Genomic DNA, 19,673 nt, shown 5'->3' with positions numbered 1-19,673 from the left:
GTTATTGGATTCTTTCTTTCTTTTTTTTTTTTTTTTTTTTTTTGGTTTTTGGGTCACACCCGGCAGCACTCAGGGGTTACTCCTGGCTCCATGCTCAGAAATCGCTCCTGGCAGGCATGGGGGACCATGCGGGATGCTGGGATTCAAACCAATGACCTTCTGCATGAAAGGCAAACGCCTTACCTCCATGCTATCTCTCCAGCCTATTGGATTCTTTCTAAATCCCAACACTCACTCAACATATTTCCCCATCAGAAAACTGGACTTTCGGGCCAGAGAGATAGCATGACAGTAGGGCATCTGCCTTGCATGCAATGACCCAGGACAAACCTGGGTTGGATTCCCAGCATCCCATATGGTACCCCGAGCCTGCCAGGTGTGATATCTTTTTTTATATATGTGCTGCCGAAGCGAGCACATGCCAGGTGTGATTTCTGAGCACAGAACCAGAAGTAACCCCTGAGTGCTGCAGTGTATGGCAAGAAAGGAAGGAAGGAAGGAAGGAAGGAAGGAAGGAAGGAAGGAAGGAAGGAAGGAAGGAAGGAAGGAAGGAAGGAAGGAAGGAAGGAAGGAAGGAAGGAAGGAAGGAAGGAAGGAAGGAAGGAAGGAAGGGAAGGAGAGAGAGAGAGAGAGAGAGAGAGAGAGAGAAAGAAAGAAAGAAAGAAAGAAAGAAAGAAAGAAAGAAAGAAAGAAAGAAAAGAAAGAAAGAAAGAAAGAAAGAAGAAAGAAAGAAAGAAAGAAAAAAGAAAGAAAGAAAGAAAGAAAAGAAAGAAGAAAGAAAGAAAGAAAGAAAAGAAAGAAGAAAAGAAAGAAAGAAAGAAAGAAAGAAAGAAAAAGAAAATTGGACTTTCAATTTTATATCTCTATATAGAGATTTGGGAATTTTTTTGGTAGTGGTGGTGATTGTTTGCAAACTGGAATCGAACCCATGACTTTATGCATGCAGGAGGTCCAGGTTCAATCCCTGGCACTACATGGTCCTTACGCACTGCCAGGAGTAACATCCCCAGCTCCTATCATACATATTTTATCTTCTTTCTTTTTTTTTTTTTTTATCTTCTTTCAAAGTTCCTAATTATCCAAAAGATTGAAAATATATCAGTATGTTTTTTTTCTAAGTTGAAAGTTTTGGACATGTATTAACTTTCCAATCTCTTCCATCATCAAAATTAACCTCAGCTCAAAATACAAATACCAAATTTCCTACTTAATTCCACAGTCTTTGGCAAGTCTCTGATCAGCTAATACTATAAGAGTTTTTGGATGGGGCCGGGAAGGTGGCGCTAGAGGTAAGGTGTCTGCCTTACAAGCGCTAGCCAAGGAACGGACAGCGGTTCGATCCCCTGGCGTCCCATATGGTCCCCCCAAGCCAGGGGCGATTTCTGAGCACATAGCCAGGAGTAACCCCTGAGCGTCAAACGGGTGTGGCCCAAAAACCAAAAAAAAAAAAAAAAAAAAAAGAGTTTTTGGGGGGGAAAAAAAAAGAAAAGAAAAAGGGGGGCCAGAGAGATAGCATGGAGGTAGGGTGTTTGCCTTTCATGCAGAAGGTCATTGGTTCAAATCCCGGCATCCCATATGGTCCCCTGAGACTGCCAGGAGCAATTTCTGAGCGTAGAGCCAGGAATAACCCCTGAGCACTGCTGGGTATGACCCAAAAGCCGGAGAGAGAGCACAGCAGCAGAGCGTTTGCCTTAGATGCAGGACAGAGATTCGAAACCCAGTATTCCAAATGGTCCCCCGAGCCCACCTGGAGCGATTTCTGAGCATAGAGCCAGGAGTAACTCCTGAGCACTGCCATGTGTAACCCAAAAACAAAAAAAAAAAAAAGTTTTTCTTGGGTGTGGTAGGTTTTTTTGGTTTTTTATTTTTTGGTTTTGGACCATACCCAGCAGCGCTCAGGGGTTACTCCTGGCTCTGCATTCAGAAATTGCTCCTGGTAGGCTTAGGGAACCCTATCGGATGCCAGGAACCAAACCCGGGTCCATCCCTGGTCAGCCGCATGCAAGGCAAATACCCTACTGCTATGCTATCATTCCAGCCAAGAGTTAATTATTTTTTAAGCTAAGTTTGCCAATAATAAAAGTTGTAAAAAGAAAGGGGGGGGGGTAGAGCGGTGGCACAAGCGGTAAGGTGCCTGTTCAAAGGTGGGCTAGAGAGACAATACAGCAGGTAAGGCCTTTGCCTTACATGTGGTCAACTCAGGTTCTATCCCAGCATCCCATATGGTCCCAAGTACCACCGGGAATGACTCCTTTTTTTTTTTGGGGGGGGGGGGGGCCCACACCCGGCATTGCTCAGGGGTTACTCCTGGCTGTCTGCTCAGAAATAGCTCCTGGCAGGCACGGGGGACCATATGGGACACCGGGATTCGAACCAACCACCTTTGGTCCTAGATCAGCTGCTTGCAAGGCAAACTACGCTGTGCTATCTCTCCGGGCCCATGGGAATGACTCTTAAGTGCAGAGCCAGGAGTAAGCCCTGAGCATCGACAGGTATGACCCCAGAGCAATAGTAGGGCATTTGTCTTATACAAGGCCAATTTGAGTTCAATACCCAGCATCCATATGGTCTCCTGAGCCCGACAGGTATGATTTCTGTGTAGAGGCAGGAGTAAGTCCTAAGCACTGCTAGGTATGTCCAAAAATAAAGAAACAAACAAAAAAAGATTGTTCAAAGGGCCAAGTGCACACTTTGCAGAGGGCCATGCAGGTTCAATCCCTGGCATTATGTAGCCCCTGAGCACCACCAGAAATGACCCAAAAGTACAAAGACAGCAGTTACCCATACCACCACCAGCTGTAGTCACAAAACAAACAAACAAAAATAAATGAAATTGTTCACTTACTTGAACGTAATTGATAAAATCTTCCTTAAAAAGAGTTCTTCGCTGAATTCTGTATTCCAGATCTGAGGCTTTCTTAATAATAGACCTGAAGAGAACATTTAAAATTTAACTCTTAGAGCAAAATTAAGTAAAACTAAGTGATATTTAATAAAACATAAAAATATAATCCCTTGAACTTTCATAAGTGAGAATTCTCTACAGTGATTCCTTCTATTGTCTTTTGTGTTTTTAATCTTTGTTCTTTTTTTTTTCTTTTTTTTTTTTTTTTTGGGTCATACCCGGCAGTGCTCAGGGGAAACTCCTGGCTCCATGCTCAGAAATTGCTCCTGGCAGGCACGGGGGACCATAGGGAAGCCGAACTGATGACCTTCTGCAGAAAAGGCAAACGCCTTATCTCCATGCTATCTCTCCGGCTCCCATAATCTTTGTTCTTTTGAGGGTATACACATAACACATTCTTGTTTTACTTCCTTTTGTTTGTTTGTTTGGTTCTGGTTTTGGTTAGTGGGCCATACTGATGATGTTTATGGTCAGAGAGATAGCACAGCAAATAGGACACTTACCTTGTACATGGCCGACCAGGTTTTGATCCCTGGCATCCTAGATGATCCCCCAATAATCACTGGGACTGATTCCTAAGTGCAGTCAGGAGTAATCCCTGACCATTGCCGGCTGTGGCCCCAAAACAATAGGGAGTATTCAATTACTGTGTTCAGAAGTCACTTAGAAGACGATGAGGTGTCAGGGATGGAAGCATACAAAGCACATCGCCTCTGTAATCCCCTAGATTACTTTTGTGTTCTTTCCTTGGGGGGTGCGGGTACACCCAACAGCGCTCAGTGGCTACTCCTGACTCTGTGCTCAGAAGTCGATTCTGACAGGTTCAGGGGACTGTATAGGATGCCGGGGATCGAATCTGGGTCTATCCCAGGTTGGGTGCATACAAGGCAAACACCCTACTGCTGTGTTATTACCCCGGCCCCTACTTTTTGTATTCTTTGGGGTGGGGGGTTGGGCCACACCCGGTAACACTCAGGGGTTACTCCTGGCTATGTGCTCAGAAATCGCTGCTTGGGGGACCATATGGGACACAAGGGGACCAAACTGCGGTCCATCCTAGGTCAGCACATGCAAGGTAAATGCCTTACCACTTGCGCCACTGCTCCACCTCCTACTTTTTGTAGTTCTTATAAAACTTAGAATGCTATATATTTCATAAAATCACCTTAAGAACCAGAGAGATAGCACAGTAATTAAGGCACTTGACTTGCATATAGCCAGCTCCAGTTCAATCCCTGGTACCACAGATCATCCCCCAAATGCAACCAGGAGTGACCCCCTAAGTACACAGCCAGGAGTTAGTCCTAAGAATAAACAGGTGCCCCCACCAAAAGAAAAAATCCCTAACTTAATTGTTCAGTTCACTGTCATTTCCATAAGCAAAGCATGAAAGCTATGTGCAAGTCCAGAGCGATAGTGCAGTGGTAGGGCATTTGCCTTTCACGCGGCTGATCCAGGACGGACCTCAGTTCGCTCCCGGGCGTCCCACATGGTCCCCCAAGCCAGAAGCAATTTCTGAACTCATAGCCAGGAGTAACTCCTGAGTATCACCAGGTGAGGCCCAAAAACAAACAAATAACAAAAAAACAAACAAAAAAAAAACAGAAAAAAGGCAAGAGTTTCTTTTTTTCCACACTCAATGTACAAAGCTTTTTTTTTTTTTTTTTTTAATTTTTGAACCATATCTGGCAGTTCTGGGGGTGACAGATAATACCAGCTCAGAGCTTAGGGATCACTCCCAATGGCTAGAGGATCATGCAGTTGGTGTCAGTGGTCAAATCCTGATTTTACCACATGCAAAGCCTATGCTCAGTCAATCAAACTATCTCTAGCCTGATTCAGCAATAACCAAGTCTCTTTCCTAAATTCTATTTAGTTCCAAATTTTCAACATGCATGTAAAAAACAAAGAATTTAGTGAAAAGAAAGCAGAGGTCTCAAATGACTGAAGCACATGCTTTGTATATTGGAGACTTAGGTTCAATTCCTAACACTGAGCAGGGAGTTACCCTGGAGCACCACAATATAAGGTCCCAAAATAAATAAAAAGAAAAAACAGAAATTCATATTGTCTCTACCTAGAAAAGTTTACTGTTACTACAAAATATCTCAGTGGGGATCTCATACTAAGCAATGTGAAGTCAGCAAAAGGACAAATACCAAATGATCTCACCTATCTATGGTATACAGAATAACAGCACAAGGGAATACAAGGTATGAAAGGGAATTATACCAATAGTTACTCCTTGACTCTAGATTACAGAAATAAGAACTGTGAGAAAATACACAGTGGGTAGGGAATTTTGCCTTGTATGGTCAACCCAGGTTCAATTCCCAGCATCCCACATGATTCCCTGAGCCTGCCAGGAATAATTTCTGAGTAAAAAGCCCGGAGTAACCCCACAGTACTGCCAGGTATGGCTCAAAAACCAAAAGCAAAGCAATAAAACATAGGGAAGAGTTGAGGGCCATAGTGATAGCACAGTGGGTAGGAGTGGCTTGCCTTGCACAAAACAACCCAGATTCATATCCTGACATACCATACGGTCCCCCCCAAGCCAGCCAGGGAGTAACCCCTGAGCACCACCAGGTGTGACCCCAAAAAACAAAACAAAACAAAAATGCTGTTATTGAGTATAGTACAGCAAGAAGAACATTTGCCTTGTACACAAACCAACCTGGGTTTTGGCATCCCATATGGTCCCCTAAGCCTGCCAGTAGTGATTTCTGAGCACATAGCCAAGAGTAACTGCTGAGTGGGTGTGGCTCAAGAAAAAAAAGGGAGACAGAAAAAGAGAGAGACAGAGAATCAATAGGAAGGAATAAGATCTAGATGGGAGAATATAGGAATAGGTAACAGGAACACATTTCTATCCCACTGGGCACATTGGTGGGGTAGAAATGTAGTACATTTATACACACACACACACACACACACACACATATTCAAACACACAATGCCAACAACACTGAAAGGAGACCCAAATTACAACAACCAAATTAAATGTGTCTGTCAAGACGGCAGACTAAAAGCAATCTGAGAACATTGGTGGAGGGAAGTCAATAATAGTGATGGAACTAGTAGTGGATACAATGTATGGCTGAAATTCATCTAATGGGGCCCAGAGCAATAGTACAGCGGGTAGGACTCTCGCGTTGCATGTGGCAAGACCCAGGTTTCAATCCCATATGCTCAATTCCTAGAGCACACACCAGAATATCCCCTTAACACTTAACTATCATATAGGACCCCACAAAAAAAAAAAAAAAAAAAAAAAAAAACACCTCAACTATGGAATACTTTGTAAATTACGGTGCTTTGAGAAATGTTGGAGAAAAATCAACTCTCTGGTGTGTGTTAGTACTGTAGAGATAGATAGTACAGTAGATAAAGAGCTTGCCTTGCTCCTAGGGAACCTGATTCAATCTCCAGCACCATATATGGTTCCCTAAGCCTCTCAGGAGTGATCCCTGTGCACAGTGCCAGAAATAGACCCTGAACAACATCAAGTATGGCTCAAAAATTAAAAAAAATTTAAGTTGGGGCCGGAGAGATAGCATGAGGTAAGGCGTTTGCCTTTCATGCAGGAGGTCAGTTCGAATCCCGGCGTCCCATATGGTCCCCCGTGCCTGCCAGGAGCAATTTCTGAGCCTGGAGCCAGGAACCTAACCCCTGAGCACTGCCGGGTGTGCCCCACCCAAAAACCTAAAAAAAAAAAAAAAATTAAGTTTACACTTATGAAAGAGATGTATTTTATCAAGATATTTAACGCTTACTTCCACTAACCTATTAAAAAGAAACTCAGAAGAGTAGATTCCCTCCTATCTTTAGCAATGAGTGAACACACTTCTTAACATTAGCAGAATTTAAAACATTATGTGCAAATCCAAAAATGATCTCCACTTAATGGTTAACAATAACAGTTATTGGGGCATTTGCCTTGCAAAAGGCCAACCCTGTTCAATCCTGCATACCATATGGTCCCAGAGCCTGCCAGAAGCAATTTCTGAGTAACCTCTGAGCACTGCAAGATGTGACTCAAAACAAAAATATACAGCCTGATGAAAAGCAATTCCCCTGGAAACAGTTCTGCTGATACCACTATTTCTGCACAGATTACATGCTGCAGTTTGTAACAGAAGATGCTTCTGCATCTGCTAGCAGAAGCAGTTATTTCGTAAAGTTTTGTTCACTTTTCTTCTTTGTAGCAAAAGCAAACTTCTCTCCTGGATTTCTGTCAGTGTGAAAATATGTAGTGGACTGGAATAGAATGAGCTTTCAAACCACGAAAAAAATTTTTTTCTTTCTTTAATTGTTTTAATCTTTTTTATTATTTTTCAGAGCAAGTGCCCTATCCACTGTTCTATCACTCCAGCTAGAATAAGAATAGCATTTACAGAGCATTCATTAAGAATCCACACTGGGGGCCAGAGATAGCATGGAAGTAAAGCTTTTGCCTTTATGCAGAAGGTCACTGGTTCGAATCCTGGCACCCAATATGGTCCCCCGTGCCTGACAGGAGCAATTTCTGAGCGTGGAGCCAGGAGTAACCCCTGAGCGCTGCTGGGTGTGACCCAAAAACCAAAAAAAAAAAAAAAATCCACACTGGGGCCGGAGAGATAGCGTGGAGGTAAGATGTTTGCCTTGCATGCAGAAGGATGGTGGTTCAAATCCCTGCATCCCATATGATCCCCAGAGCCTGCCAGGAGTGATCTCTGAGCTCACAGCCAGAAGTAACCCCTGAGTGTTGCTGGGTGTGACCCAAAAAAAAAAAAAAAAAAAAAAAAAAGAATCCACACTGTTTGGGCTGTAGCGGTGAACCAGTGGTTAGAATTCTTAGTCAGGATGCAGCAGGACCCACGTTCTATTCCCCGAGCACTACACCTGAGGTGCTCTGAGCATCATGGAGAGCGTCCTTCAGCCAAATAGGCAACAAACAGTACCTGAGCACCTCCTGGTGGAGGTCAAAAACAAAACAAAAACAGAGGTAGTGCAGTAACTACTCCCAATGCATAAGCATACACACTACTATAAACCACGTCACCTCAATAATAAAATAAATTCACAAAAAGAAGCTTACGACTTGAGCTCAAACCATAGTACAGAAGGTGGAGCAGCTTGGGCTCAATCCCTGGCACCTCATATGACCCCCCCCCCAAAACCCACTTGGAGGGATCCCTGAGCACTGCCGAATATGGCAAAAAGAAAAATAAAGGTGCCTTTCATTAACAAATGCCTGCATTTGCAAAGTCCCACTAACATTCACAGTCATTGTGAAATGAAGGCCTATGCAGCAGGAGCCAGTTCCATCCCCCAGTCCCTCCCAAAAAATCCCTAAGTGACCCATAGCATTGGAAATAACACTCCAGAACAGCTAGGGGAGCCGAAATGCAAAGATCAATAGCAACACATCATATGCCAAACGTTGCTGGAGTCGAACACGAAACTGAATTAAATCAACTTACATTTTTTTTTTTTTTTTTTTGTGGTTTTTGGGTCACACCCGGCAGTGCTCAGGGGTTACTTCTGGCTCCATGCTCAGAAATTGCTCCTGGCAGGCACGGGGGACCATATGGGACGCTGGGATTCGAACTGATGACCTCTTGCATGAAAGGCAAACGCCTTACCTCCATGCTATCTCTCCAGCCCCTCAACTTACATTTATATCAGACCTAGAGGTATCTAATTTCTTTTCTTTTTTTTTTAAATGAACATTTATTTTGTTGACTCCTTTTCATTCCATTGTATCTTTCTACTATCAGACAGAATATGGGTCTTGGATACATCGCACCTGTCACTTCTAACCATACTGAAGTTTTTCTTCTGTTATCATTTGTCTTTTTTTAAATATCTTTATTTAAACATCTTGATTACAAATATGAATGTAATTGGGTTTCAGGTCTCCAATTTCTCTACCAGTAGCAACCCCTAAACTCCGAGTCAACTTACAAAATAATGTGCCCGACCTGCCCCAACCTTGGACACTGCACCGAGCTAGACCCGCTTTCTACCATCCCGGCGTCCTAGGTGTCCTCGCTCCAGGCAAAGCAGCCAGAGGACCGAAGCGCCAGCGACATCCATCCCGGGCATCATCCCAACCTGCCCAACATCATCCCTCCGCAGCCCGCCTGCTCCCTCTGGCCCAGAGCTCTCACTTGATTTCCGCGTGGCTGAACAGTCCGATGCGCTCCAGCTGTTCTAGTTCCGGGAGCCGGTCTTCGATGCGTTCCTGGATGATCTCCGCCATGAGGTCGGTCGGACGAATCCGCAAAGGAAACTCAGAGGTTCGAGAACGACACACGCGACCAGGAGGCGCACAACTTTCGCGATCACGCCGCGCGTGCCTGTGACGTTCACGGGACCGCTTAGGAGCCCGCCTCTTCCGCTTCCGCTTCCGCTTCCGCCGCCGCCGTTAAGGATAGTCCTTGGGCTCTTGGACTAGCTAGTGCCATCCTGTGCCTAGCTGAGGCGTTGCAGAGAGGAGGAGCAGGAGTCACGAGGACTAGTGGAGGGGCGGAGCGACAGAGGCGGGGCTTAGAGCAAGGGGCGGGGTTTGGCGCAACGGGTTGGAAGTGGGCGGGGACCAGAAAAAGCGCCTTAGACTTGCTTGAAGTTCAAACTGCTTTTTCTGCGATGTCTCCTGTCTCTTTTCATGCTGCTCCCATGCGTCGTACTCGCTTTCCATCACTAAGAAACACAAAAAAATGACGATCAAGTCAAGCAAGTGAAATGAATAGTTATGGCAATTATAATAAACTTTTTGAAAAAGATAGTGTTGAAAATTGTAGGGGCATCTAAAACTGACCGGGCTAAGGAAAGTTCTGATTTTGTTTTAAGCTATTAGTAAACCAGGTTTTAATTAGGATCTGTAATTGACTGGTTTATTTTAAAAAGGGGGGAAATTTTTATTATTTAATTGTCCTGATTTAATATACAAGATCCTTCCAAATGCATAGCACTAAGTTGTATCAAAGCCTTTTTTCTAATAAAAGGAAGTATTAGTGCTGGGAAACTAGCTCAAAGATCTGGAGCACAGCAGAGTATGGGCATAGGGAGTCTTCCATTCCAGCAGAGTCCCAGGACTGCTGTAGGGGTGGGTGGATGGGTGTGTGTGTGTGTGTGTGTAACAAGTATCTCCCTTGTCTGTTTCTTTGCTTGCTCATTTTCACCTTGAAGAAATCTAAATTCTCGAACATATAATTCTCTGTCTGCACATGTCATTCTAAATAAGTCTGATTAAAACTATTTTGTGGGCCCGGAGAGATAGCACAGTGGCATTTGCCTTGCAAGCAGCCAATCCAGGACCAAAGGTGGTTGGTTCAAATCCCGGTGTCCCATATGGTCCCCCGTGCCTGCCAGGAGCTATTTCTGAGCAGACAGCCAGGAATAACCACTGAGCACCGCTGGGTGTGACCCAAAAACAAAAAAAAAAAAAAAAGAAGAAAAAGGAAAAAAAACTATTTTGCTTCACCAAAAGAAAAAAATCTTGTCACTAGAAATTTGGAGTTAACTAAAAAATCAGTAAGATAATGGGGCCGGAGAGATAGCATGGAGGTAGGGCATTTGCCTTGCATGCAGAGGAACAGTTGTTCGAATCCCGGCATCCCATATGGTCCCCTGAGCCTGCCAGGAGTAACCCCTGAGTGCTGCCGGGTGGTGTGACCCAAACACCAAAAAAAAAAAAAAATCAGTAAGATGAAATCCCTCAACTCTTTACTGAAAAGTTTTTCTTTTTCTTTTTTTGGTGGGAGGTGGGCAGTAACAGCATTTTAAAAGAATCTTCAGATAACCCAACTTGGAAGCTACATTACTGGTGTAATTACTGTACCTAAAATAATAACTGCATGCCTTCGTTCTTTTTCAAGTTCTGGAAGATAATTAAGAAAAAAAAAAGCAGAAGTTCTTGCTAGACCTGTTTATTTCAACATTCCCCTTAGCACCTTGATCCTCTGTGATTTATGAAAAAGGAACAGGCTTAGCAATTAACCATGTTCCATGTCTGTACTTCCCCTTTTTCCCTCTTAGATTTTACCCCACTGGTCTCAGAACTGCAAACTAGCTTTGGCATCATCATTTCTTGATTCCCTCAGCTGTAACTCATGACAGAAGCAGAAGGAAATCATGGGTGTGTACGTGATATGAAATTTCTTTGTAATTGGAGAATCTCTGGGGTCTGAGTTGAAAATAAGGATAAAACTAAGAGTAAGCTCCATGCAAGTGGGGAATTGGGATTACTTTTCACTAGTCTCTTGGGTACTCAGAACAGTGTCTATCATATTATAAACACCAGATAAATAAGTGCATAACAGGGAAAAAAAGGAAATTGGAAAAAAACTGATTTATTTATGAATTTTATAAATAAAAGTAATAAAACCTAAATCCTTCCTCTAACCTTAGATGAATTATCTAAGAAAGCAAAAGCTGGGGTCGGCAAGGTGGCGCTAGAGGTAAGGTGTCTGCCTTGCAAGCGCTAGCCAAGGAAGGACTGTGTTTTGATCCCCTGGCATCCCATATGGTCCCCCCAAGCCAGGGGCTATTTCTGAGCACTTAGCCAGGAGTAACCCCTGAGCATCAAACAGATGTGGCTCAAAAAAAAAAGAAAAAAAAAAAAAAAGGAAAGCAAAAGCATTGGCCAGAGTGATAGCACAGTGGTAGGGCGTTTGCCCTGCATGCAGCAGACCCAGGATGAACCCCGGTTAGATCCCTGGCACCATCCCATATGGTCCCCTGAGCCTGCCAGGAGTGATTTCTGAGCACAGAGCCAGAAATATCCTAACCTGGATCAATCCCCAGCATCCCATATGATTCCCCAAAGTCCCCCATGAGTAATTACTGAGTGCAAAGCACTACTGGGTGTGGCCTCCCCCAAAAGATTAATATTAACACTATTGCACATAATTTAAAAATAAATTAAAAATAAATTCAGTTGGGAGGCCGGAGAGATAGCATGGAGGCAAGGCATTTGCCTTGCATGCAGAAGTCAATGGTTCGAATCTCGGCATCTCATATGGTCCCCTGAAATTGCCAGGAGCAATTTCTGAGCATAGAGCTAGGAGTAACCCTTGAGCACTGCCGGGTGTGACCCAAAAAAAAAAAAAACACACACACAAATAAGTCTGGGGCCAGAGAGATAGCATGGAGGTAAGGCGTTTGCCTTTCATGCAGAATGTCATCAGTTCGAATTCGGCTTCTCATATGGTCCCCCGTGCCTGCCAGGAGCAATTTCTGAGCATGGAGCCAGGAGTTTCCCCTGAGCACTGCCGGGTGTGACCCAAAAACCACCAAAAATAAATAAATAAATAAATAAATAAATAAATAAATAAATAAATTAATAAATAAATTAATAAATAAATAAATAAATTCAGTTGGGCTGGAGAAAACTGTTCAGTCCTCTGGTCCTGGCATTACATGGTCCCCCAAGCATAATAGGAGTCACCCCTAATTTCTTCCAGGTGTGACACAAAAACAAAATACATTATTAGTTTAACTAGCAAAACAGATCCAGGGGAGAAGGCTCCAGGGGTAAAACACCTGCCTTGTAAACATGAGGCTAGAAGTTCAATCCCTGGTGTGCATATACATGATTGTCACCCTGGAAGCTCTGCTGTCCTGGACCACAGCTCCCTCCAGGATGAATTCTCTGGATGAACTGCACTCAGCTGTGTGAGCCCTGCAATTCACCCTGTGAGGCCACTGAGACAGGGACCTTTTTCAGAAATGTATCTGAGCACCATTGCAGCATAACAAAGCCTGTGTGACATCCACCCTGCACCTCGTACCCATCATGGCCACTATAAGAGCAAGAAAGAGGGAAAAACAAAGACTAGTCTGAGGTTTCGAGGATGTGACAAGCCCTCTCTGAGAGCAACCATATTCTACATTCTTGGGGCTCTTACTGGACCAAGATAGACTTTATATGGCCAGAATGATACCACAGCAGATAGGGTGTGTTTGTCTTGCATGCAGCAGTCCCGGTACCAACCTCAGTTCAACCCCTGGCATCCACTAGGTTCCCCGAGCCTGCTTGCCAGGAGTGATTTCTGAGTACAGAGCCAGAAGTAATCCCTAAGGACCAGCAGGTAGGGGTGCACCCCCATAAAAGATAGACCTTATAAGCATCTTTGTGGACAGTTCTAGTGAGGGAAGATTGCCCATGGACACCTCCTCACCCTCTAGTCAGTCATTTTTCACCACATTACCATACTAAAAATACTCCTGGTGATGTTTCTCTACTATTGTATGATCTCCAAGCCATGTATGATGTTAAGTGTCCATTGTATATTCCTCAACATATGCATATGCTTCATTCATTAATATGTATTATTAGTACTTCTCATTCATTAATATGTATTATTTGTCCTAATAAATGTCTAATTCTATTCAACCAAAAAAAAATCTCTTTGGGGGTTCAGAGAGATAGCATGGAAGTAGAGCGTTTGCCTTGCATGCAAAAGGACAGTGGTTCAAATTCTGGCATCCCATATGTTTCTCTGAGCCTGCCAGGAGTGATTTCTGAGCTTAGAGCCAGGAGTGACACCCCCACAAAAAAAATCTCTTTTGGGGCCTGAGAGGTAGCTCAAGGGCTGCATAGGCTTTGCATACTAAAGTCTAGGTTTGAACACCACACACACACACACACACACACACACACACACACACACACACATCCCTTACCATATGGTCTTCCCTTGGAGAGAGCCTGGAGCACACCAGCAGTGCTCAGAAGTTATTCACAGATTAGTGCTTGGTGTCACTCCTTGCAGTGTTTGGAGAGCCATGTGGTGCAGGAGACTAAATCCAAGCTTCCAGCATGCAAATCACATACTCTAACCCCATTAAGTTGGCTTCCTGTTTTCTTAAATTGCTTCCTGGACAATAAAGAGCGCCTTCCTTTGTTTTAGTGTTTGGGTCACACTCAGCAGTGCTCAGGTTTTACTCCTGTCTCTAGGCTCAGTGGTCACACCTGATGGTGCTCTGGAGACCAATGTAGTGACAGCAATAAATTATACTGTACTATCTCTCCAGCCTTAAAGCCCATACTTTCTATTGAGTTCCTGTGATTTTTGAATGACTGCTACAAGAAGTCAGCAAGTTCTGCAGATTTTTATCTTTTATTTCAAGGCAATATTGTTCAAAAACTATGACCTTCCCTGTTTTGGCTTTGTTTTGGGGCCACATGTGATGCTGCTCAGGAAAAACTGATTAAGTATTTGAGGATCTTTTTAATGTTCAGGGAACAATGTAGCCCTGAAGTTTGAATCAGGGCCTCCTGCATAGAAAGTATGTGAGTGATATAACCCATTGAGTTACTTCTCCAGTCCACTAACTCTGAACTTTAAGCCAATCCATCTACACAAACTCTCCTCCCTTATTTTCAAATTTAAATTTTTTATTTATTTATTTATTTTGGTTTCTGGGTCACACTCAGCAGTGCTCAGGGGTTACTCCTGGCTCTGCGCTCAGAAATCACTCCTGGCAGGCTCAGAGGACTATAAGGGATGCCAGATATTGAACTCAGATCCATCCTGGGTCATCCACGTGCAAGGCAAACACTCTACCGCTGTGCTATCACTTCAGTCCCTGAGCTACCTCCTTGACTCCTGAAAATTATACCTTTCTGAAATACTGTAATGATCAAATGAAATACTATAATGACCGAACTATCTCTTTGAGGAGGTTACTCTCTCCAAGAGCCTCCTATTTTTATATATGTGGCTGGATCAGAAATATTGAAGCATAAGGCCAGAGAGATGGTACAGCTAGTAGGACATTTGCCTTGCACATGGCTGACCCAGGTTCGATCCCCAGCATCTCAGGTCCTCTGAGTCCACCAGGAATAATTCCTGAATGCAGAAACAGGAGTAATCCCTGAGCTCCACTAGGTTTGCACACACACACACACACACAGAAAAAAATTGGGGGTCAGAGGGAGTGTAGCAAATAAGGAACGCATCTTGCACATAGTTGAACCAAGTTTGATCCATGACACTCCATATGATCCCCCTCAAGCACCACCAGGAGTGGTACCTGAGTACAGAGCTAGGAGTGACTTCTGAACATTGCCAAGTGTGCTCCAAACCTCTCTCTTCAAAAAAAGAAATACTGATGGGGCTGGAGAGAGAGCACGGAGATAGGGCTTTTCCTTGTATGCAGAAGAATGGTGGTTTGAATCCCGGTATCCCATATGGTCCCCTGAGCCTGCCAGGAGCGATTTCTGAGTGTAGAGCCGGGAGTAACCCCTGAGCGCTGCCAGTGTGACCCCCCCATAAAAAGAAAGAAACGCAAATGACTTTACAAAAGCTTTTTTTTCTTCGAAAGAGTTCATGGGGCCTGTGAGGTGGCGCTAGAGGTAAGGTGTCTGCCTTGCAAGCGCTAGCCAAGGAAGGACCACGGTTCGATCCCCCATGTCCCATATGGTTCCCCAGAAGCCAGGGGCAATTTTTGAGCATTTAGCCAGGAGTAACCCCTGAGCATCAAACGGGTGTGGCCCCCCAAAAAAAAAGAGTTCACAAGAATTTTGCATTTTCATCCATAATATTAACTAATAAAATTAATGAATATTTTGGATGAAAATATATAATCCATATTGTATTAATATAATTACCATGTTAATTTAATATATTTGTAACTTATATTCATCTTGATATAAATTAATTATTTTTCCAAAGTGTAGAGATTGATCCTAGGAAACTTCTTGTACCTCTGCTCTAAACTTCCTCAGAAGTTTAGAGAAACATTTGGGCTTTCTTCAGAGCTTTTGGAAAACTGGGTCTCACAAACTATATCTGACACTGTTAGACAAATGATCAGTGACTAAATAGTTGCAAATCAAGTCAAAATTTCTCCTTTTGCCTTCAAAGTACTTAAATCTAAATGATACCACAGTACAGTTGAACTTTTTTCTTAAACTATTCATTGTCAAAGCTGAAGAGTAGGTTCAGGGATAGAAAAAAAAAAAAAAAACAGAAAAAGAAACCCTGGAGCTTCTTTATATTTCATTTTCTGGTAAAGGGAAGTACCTAATTTCAGTGATAATGAGAGGTGAAACACCTGGAGTCCGTTCCCTCGCCTTGGGCGAAGTCCCCAGATTGTTCTCCCACACACAACCCTGCTAGACTTCAAAGTCGGAGCAGAGGTGATGGACACAAACTGGGCTTTGATGCCTAGGAACACGGAGCCCTCAACTTAATGCAAATGCAAAGCATCTGTACTTTTCAAACCTTTCATGTTATCTCACATTGCTAATAAAGGCAGAGAGTCTGAGGTGACACACATTATGCATATTAAAATATTTGGAACCAGGAACGAACTTTGAGTATCTCTTTCTATTATATATAGCTTCTTTTACTTTGCGAACCACACTGGATAGTAAATTACTTCTGGCACACAGCCTTGTCAGCTTGCCAAATTTCAACTGGAGCAAGTTTTTACAGCCAGGCTAATAAGCCCCGAAAAATTAGGAGGTGAGTAGAATGGAAATAATGACATGGTCTTCAACTGAAGAGAGTGAGTTGAAGTGACAAATGTGAGATCCTAATGGATTCCACTTCTTTTAGAAGTTGTGTTGTTTTTTTTTTTAATTCTAAAGAAAGCTTTAAAAAAAAAATGAAGGATTTTCACTTCCAACAGCTTGTCAATAAAGTGTATTTTAATTGTTAAAAAGTAATTTTGCCAATTTCCCTTCCTGTGGTTTGTTATTGCTGTTTAGCAAACTGAAAAAAAATATAAAATAGTTTGTGCATAAAAACCTACTATTAAAGCAAACTGAGTCTTGAGAAAGCATGTTCTGGAATGACTGGCTCTCAGGATGGGCCAGGCCATTGTGTGTATCTGAATACATTTCATCAAAGCCATAGCTGATTAGCTACATCAAACTTTTCTTTTCAGTTTGCCCAAAATCTGATTAGAAAACTAGACCGTGCATAAATAACCCTCAAGTTTTTATTGCACAAAACTTAAAGAAATTGAAAATAGACATCACATTTTATTTTTATCACTGAAATGATAGGACGTAACCTTTTTCTCTAAATTTAATTCTTACAGCTGTCCCAGCCCAAAATTTACAAGTCACAAGGAGAGTTCTTTCTGTTTTTTTTTTTTGGTTTTTTTTTTTGGTTTTTTTTTTTTTTTGGTTTTTGGGCCACACCCAGTAACGCTCAGGGGTTACTCCTGGCTATGTGCTCAGAAGTTGCTCCTGGCTTGGAGAGTTCTTTCTGACCTTCTTATTCTGCCTTCCAAGTAATTAGCCTTGGACATATTAGTCCCAATACCACATGCTTAGATCAAAAAAACATTGAAGCAAAGATGAAGTTTGAGGTTATGTTGCATGTGAGTGTCTTGAACAACTGCAAAATAATGTCTATTTTAAATAAGTGGGAAAAATGCCTTATGCTCTGATAATTCTCCAATCAGAAATGCTAATTTAGGGGCCGGCAAGGTGGCGCTAAAGGTAAGGTGTCTGCCTTGCAAGCGCTAGCCAAGGAAAGGACCACGGTTCGATCCCCCAGCGTCCCATATGGTCCCCCCAAGCCAGTGGCGATTTCTGAGCACTTAGCCAGGAGTAACCTCTGAGCATCAAATGGGTGTGGCCCGGAAAAAAAAAAGAAATGTAATTTATAGTTCTACAACACCTGCTCTTCTTTGTATCTGGAATTTTTTTTATCCCCACCCACTATCTCCACCAATTCAAGTACCATACTTCAGTCCACATTGATTTAAAGGACTCAGTCTTTGAATGCCCTTCTTTTCCTCTCACTAATTCTCTAGATCTTATCAAACCTGTCACATCAAATATCCATCCATCAATATTGCCCAAGGATCTTGAAATATGACTAGGGCAATTAAGAAATGAAATTTAAAAATTTCATTTAAATGTCAATTATATTAGGTCACCAGAGGCAAATGAATCAACATAATGACTCCTAAATGTACTGCACCAGTGACCAGAGCTACAGTTCAATGGGGTGAGTGTATGCTTTGCTTGAGGGAGACTCAGGTCCAATACCAACCTCCACATGGTCCCTGAGCACTACAGGAAGTGATCCCAGAGTCAAGAGTATCACCTGAGTACTGCCAAGTGTGCACTGAACCACAACTGTGCCCTAATTAATTTTTAGATTAATGCCAGTATATCTAACTGCCTATCCAGCAACTTACCCTTGGAAATTTATACACATTTTATTAGTAGTATGTGCAAAATCAAATTGTTGATTTTTTTTCTTTTTTTCTTTCCTTCTTTCTTCTTTTTTTCTTTCCACCCAAAAACAGAAAAACAAAGCAAAACTTTAAGCAGAGGAATGACATGGTTTGATAAATACAGGTATATAGTTTGTTTTTTGGTTTGGGGAATTTTTGGACCACACCCTACAGTATTCAGGTCATACTCCTGACTCAGCACTCATAGATCATTCCAGACACTGCTCAGGGGATGATGTTTTGCATATAAGAAGCAGTCTTCAGTTCAGTCTTCAATACTACATGGTTCCCTGAGCACACTCAGAGTAGCTCCCAAGGACCAAACCAGGGGCCAGAGAGATAAAATGGTGGGTAGGGTATTAGCTTTGCACACAGCCAACCTAAGTTCAACCTGGCATCCCATAGGGTCCCCTTCCCCCTGAAAAAATAAACAAAAACCAAAGGGATGGCATAATAGACAAAATAAACCAACAAATGTAAATAAAATAAATCAAGGGAGTAAGAAGATGATTCTAAGGACTGGAAGACCTACTTTGTACACTCAAGGTTCCAAGTTCAAGCCCTAATTCCACATAATCCCTAGAGCACTACCAAAGCCTCCAAGTTGTACTTCTACAGTCAACAATTCTTATTTTAATTTTTTGTTGTTGTTGTCTTTGAGCCACACCCAGTGACGCTCAGGGGTTACTCCTGGCTATGCTCTCAGACATCACTCCAGACTCGGGTGACCATATGGGACGCTGGGGATTGAACCAGATCCGTTCTGAATCAGCGTGTCCAAGGCAAATGTCCTACCACTGTGCTATTGCTCGACTTATTTTATTTTCATGGGGTATTTTGTTTGGAAGAGTTGGGAAGACACAAAAGCAGTGCAAGGAGCTATTTTCTTTTTTTTTTTTTTTGGTTTTTGGGCCACACCCGTTTGATGCTCAGGGGTTACTCCTGGCTATGTGCTCAGAAATCGCCCCTGGCTTGGGGGGACCATATGGGACGCCGGGGGATCGAACCGCGGTCCTTCCTTGGCTAGCGCTTGCAAGGCAGACACCTTACCTCCAGCGCCACCTACCCGGCCCCACAAGGAGCTATTTTCTAATGAGAAAACAACTGCCAGCATTCAGCAATGCTGGAGGATTGAACCCAGGTATCCTGCATGCAAAACTTGTACTTCAGCCCTGAACATACATTCTTTTTTTCTTTTTTTTTTTTTTTTTTTGGGGCCACAGCCGGCGGTGCTCAGGAGTTACTCCTGGCTGTCTACTCAGAAATAGCTCCTGGCAGGCACGGGGGACCATGTGGGACACCGGGATTTGAACCAACCACCTTAGGTCCTGGATGGGCTGCTTGCAAGGCAAACACCGCTGTGCTATCTCTCCGGGCCCTGAACACACATTCTTGATTATCACTCCTACCCTATCTTGATCAGTATCTAATATATAAGGTACTGGGCCAGAGTGATAGTACAGCAGGTAGGGCATTTGCCTTGCATACGGCAGACTTGGATCTGCATCCCTCTGCATCCCTTATAATTCCCTAAGTCCTGTTAGGAGTGATTGCTGAGTGTAGAGCTATAGTA

General features: G+C 43.1%; 1 protein-coding gene across 1 annotated transcript in view; it reads right to left on the bottom strand.

Annotated features, from left to right (window-relative positions):
• Positions 1–9,183, bottom strand: part of UTP6 (UTP6 small subunit processome component) — a 47,224-nt gene extending 38,041 nt beyond the window's left edge. The window contains 2 exon segments of the mRNA XM_049772781.1: positions 2,846–2,930; positions 9,061–9,183. Coding sequence (XP_049628738.1) covers positions 2,846–2,930; positions 9,061–9,152 — 177 coding nt within the window. The 5' untranslated portion in view covers positions 9,153–9,183.
• Between the last annotated feature and the right edge of the window lie 10,490 nt (positions 9,184–19,673).

The sequence above is a fragment of the Suncus etruscus genome, chromosome 1 (assembly GCF_024139225.1).
Source record: "Suncus etruscus isolate mSunEtr1 chromosome 1, mSunEtr1.pri.cur, whole genome shotgun sequence".
Classification (NCBI taxonomy): Eukaryota; Metazoa; Chordata; class Mammalia; order Eulipotyphla; family Soricidae; genus Suncus; species Suncus etruscus.
This window is presented reverse-complemented; position numbering and strand designations above follow the sequence as displayed.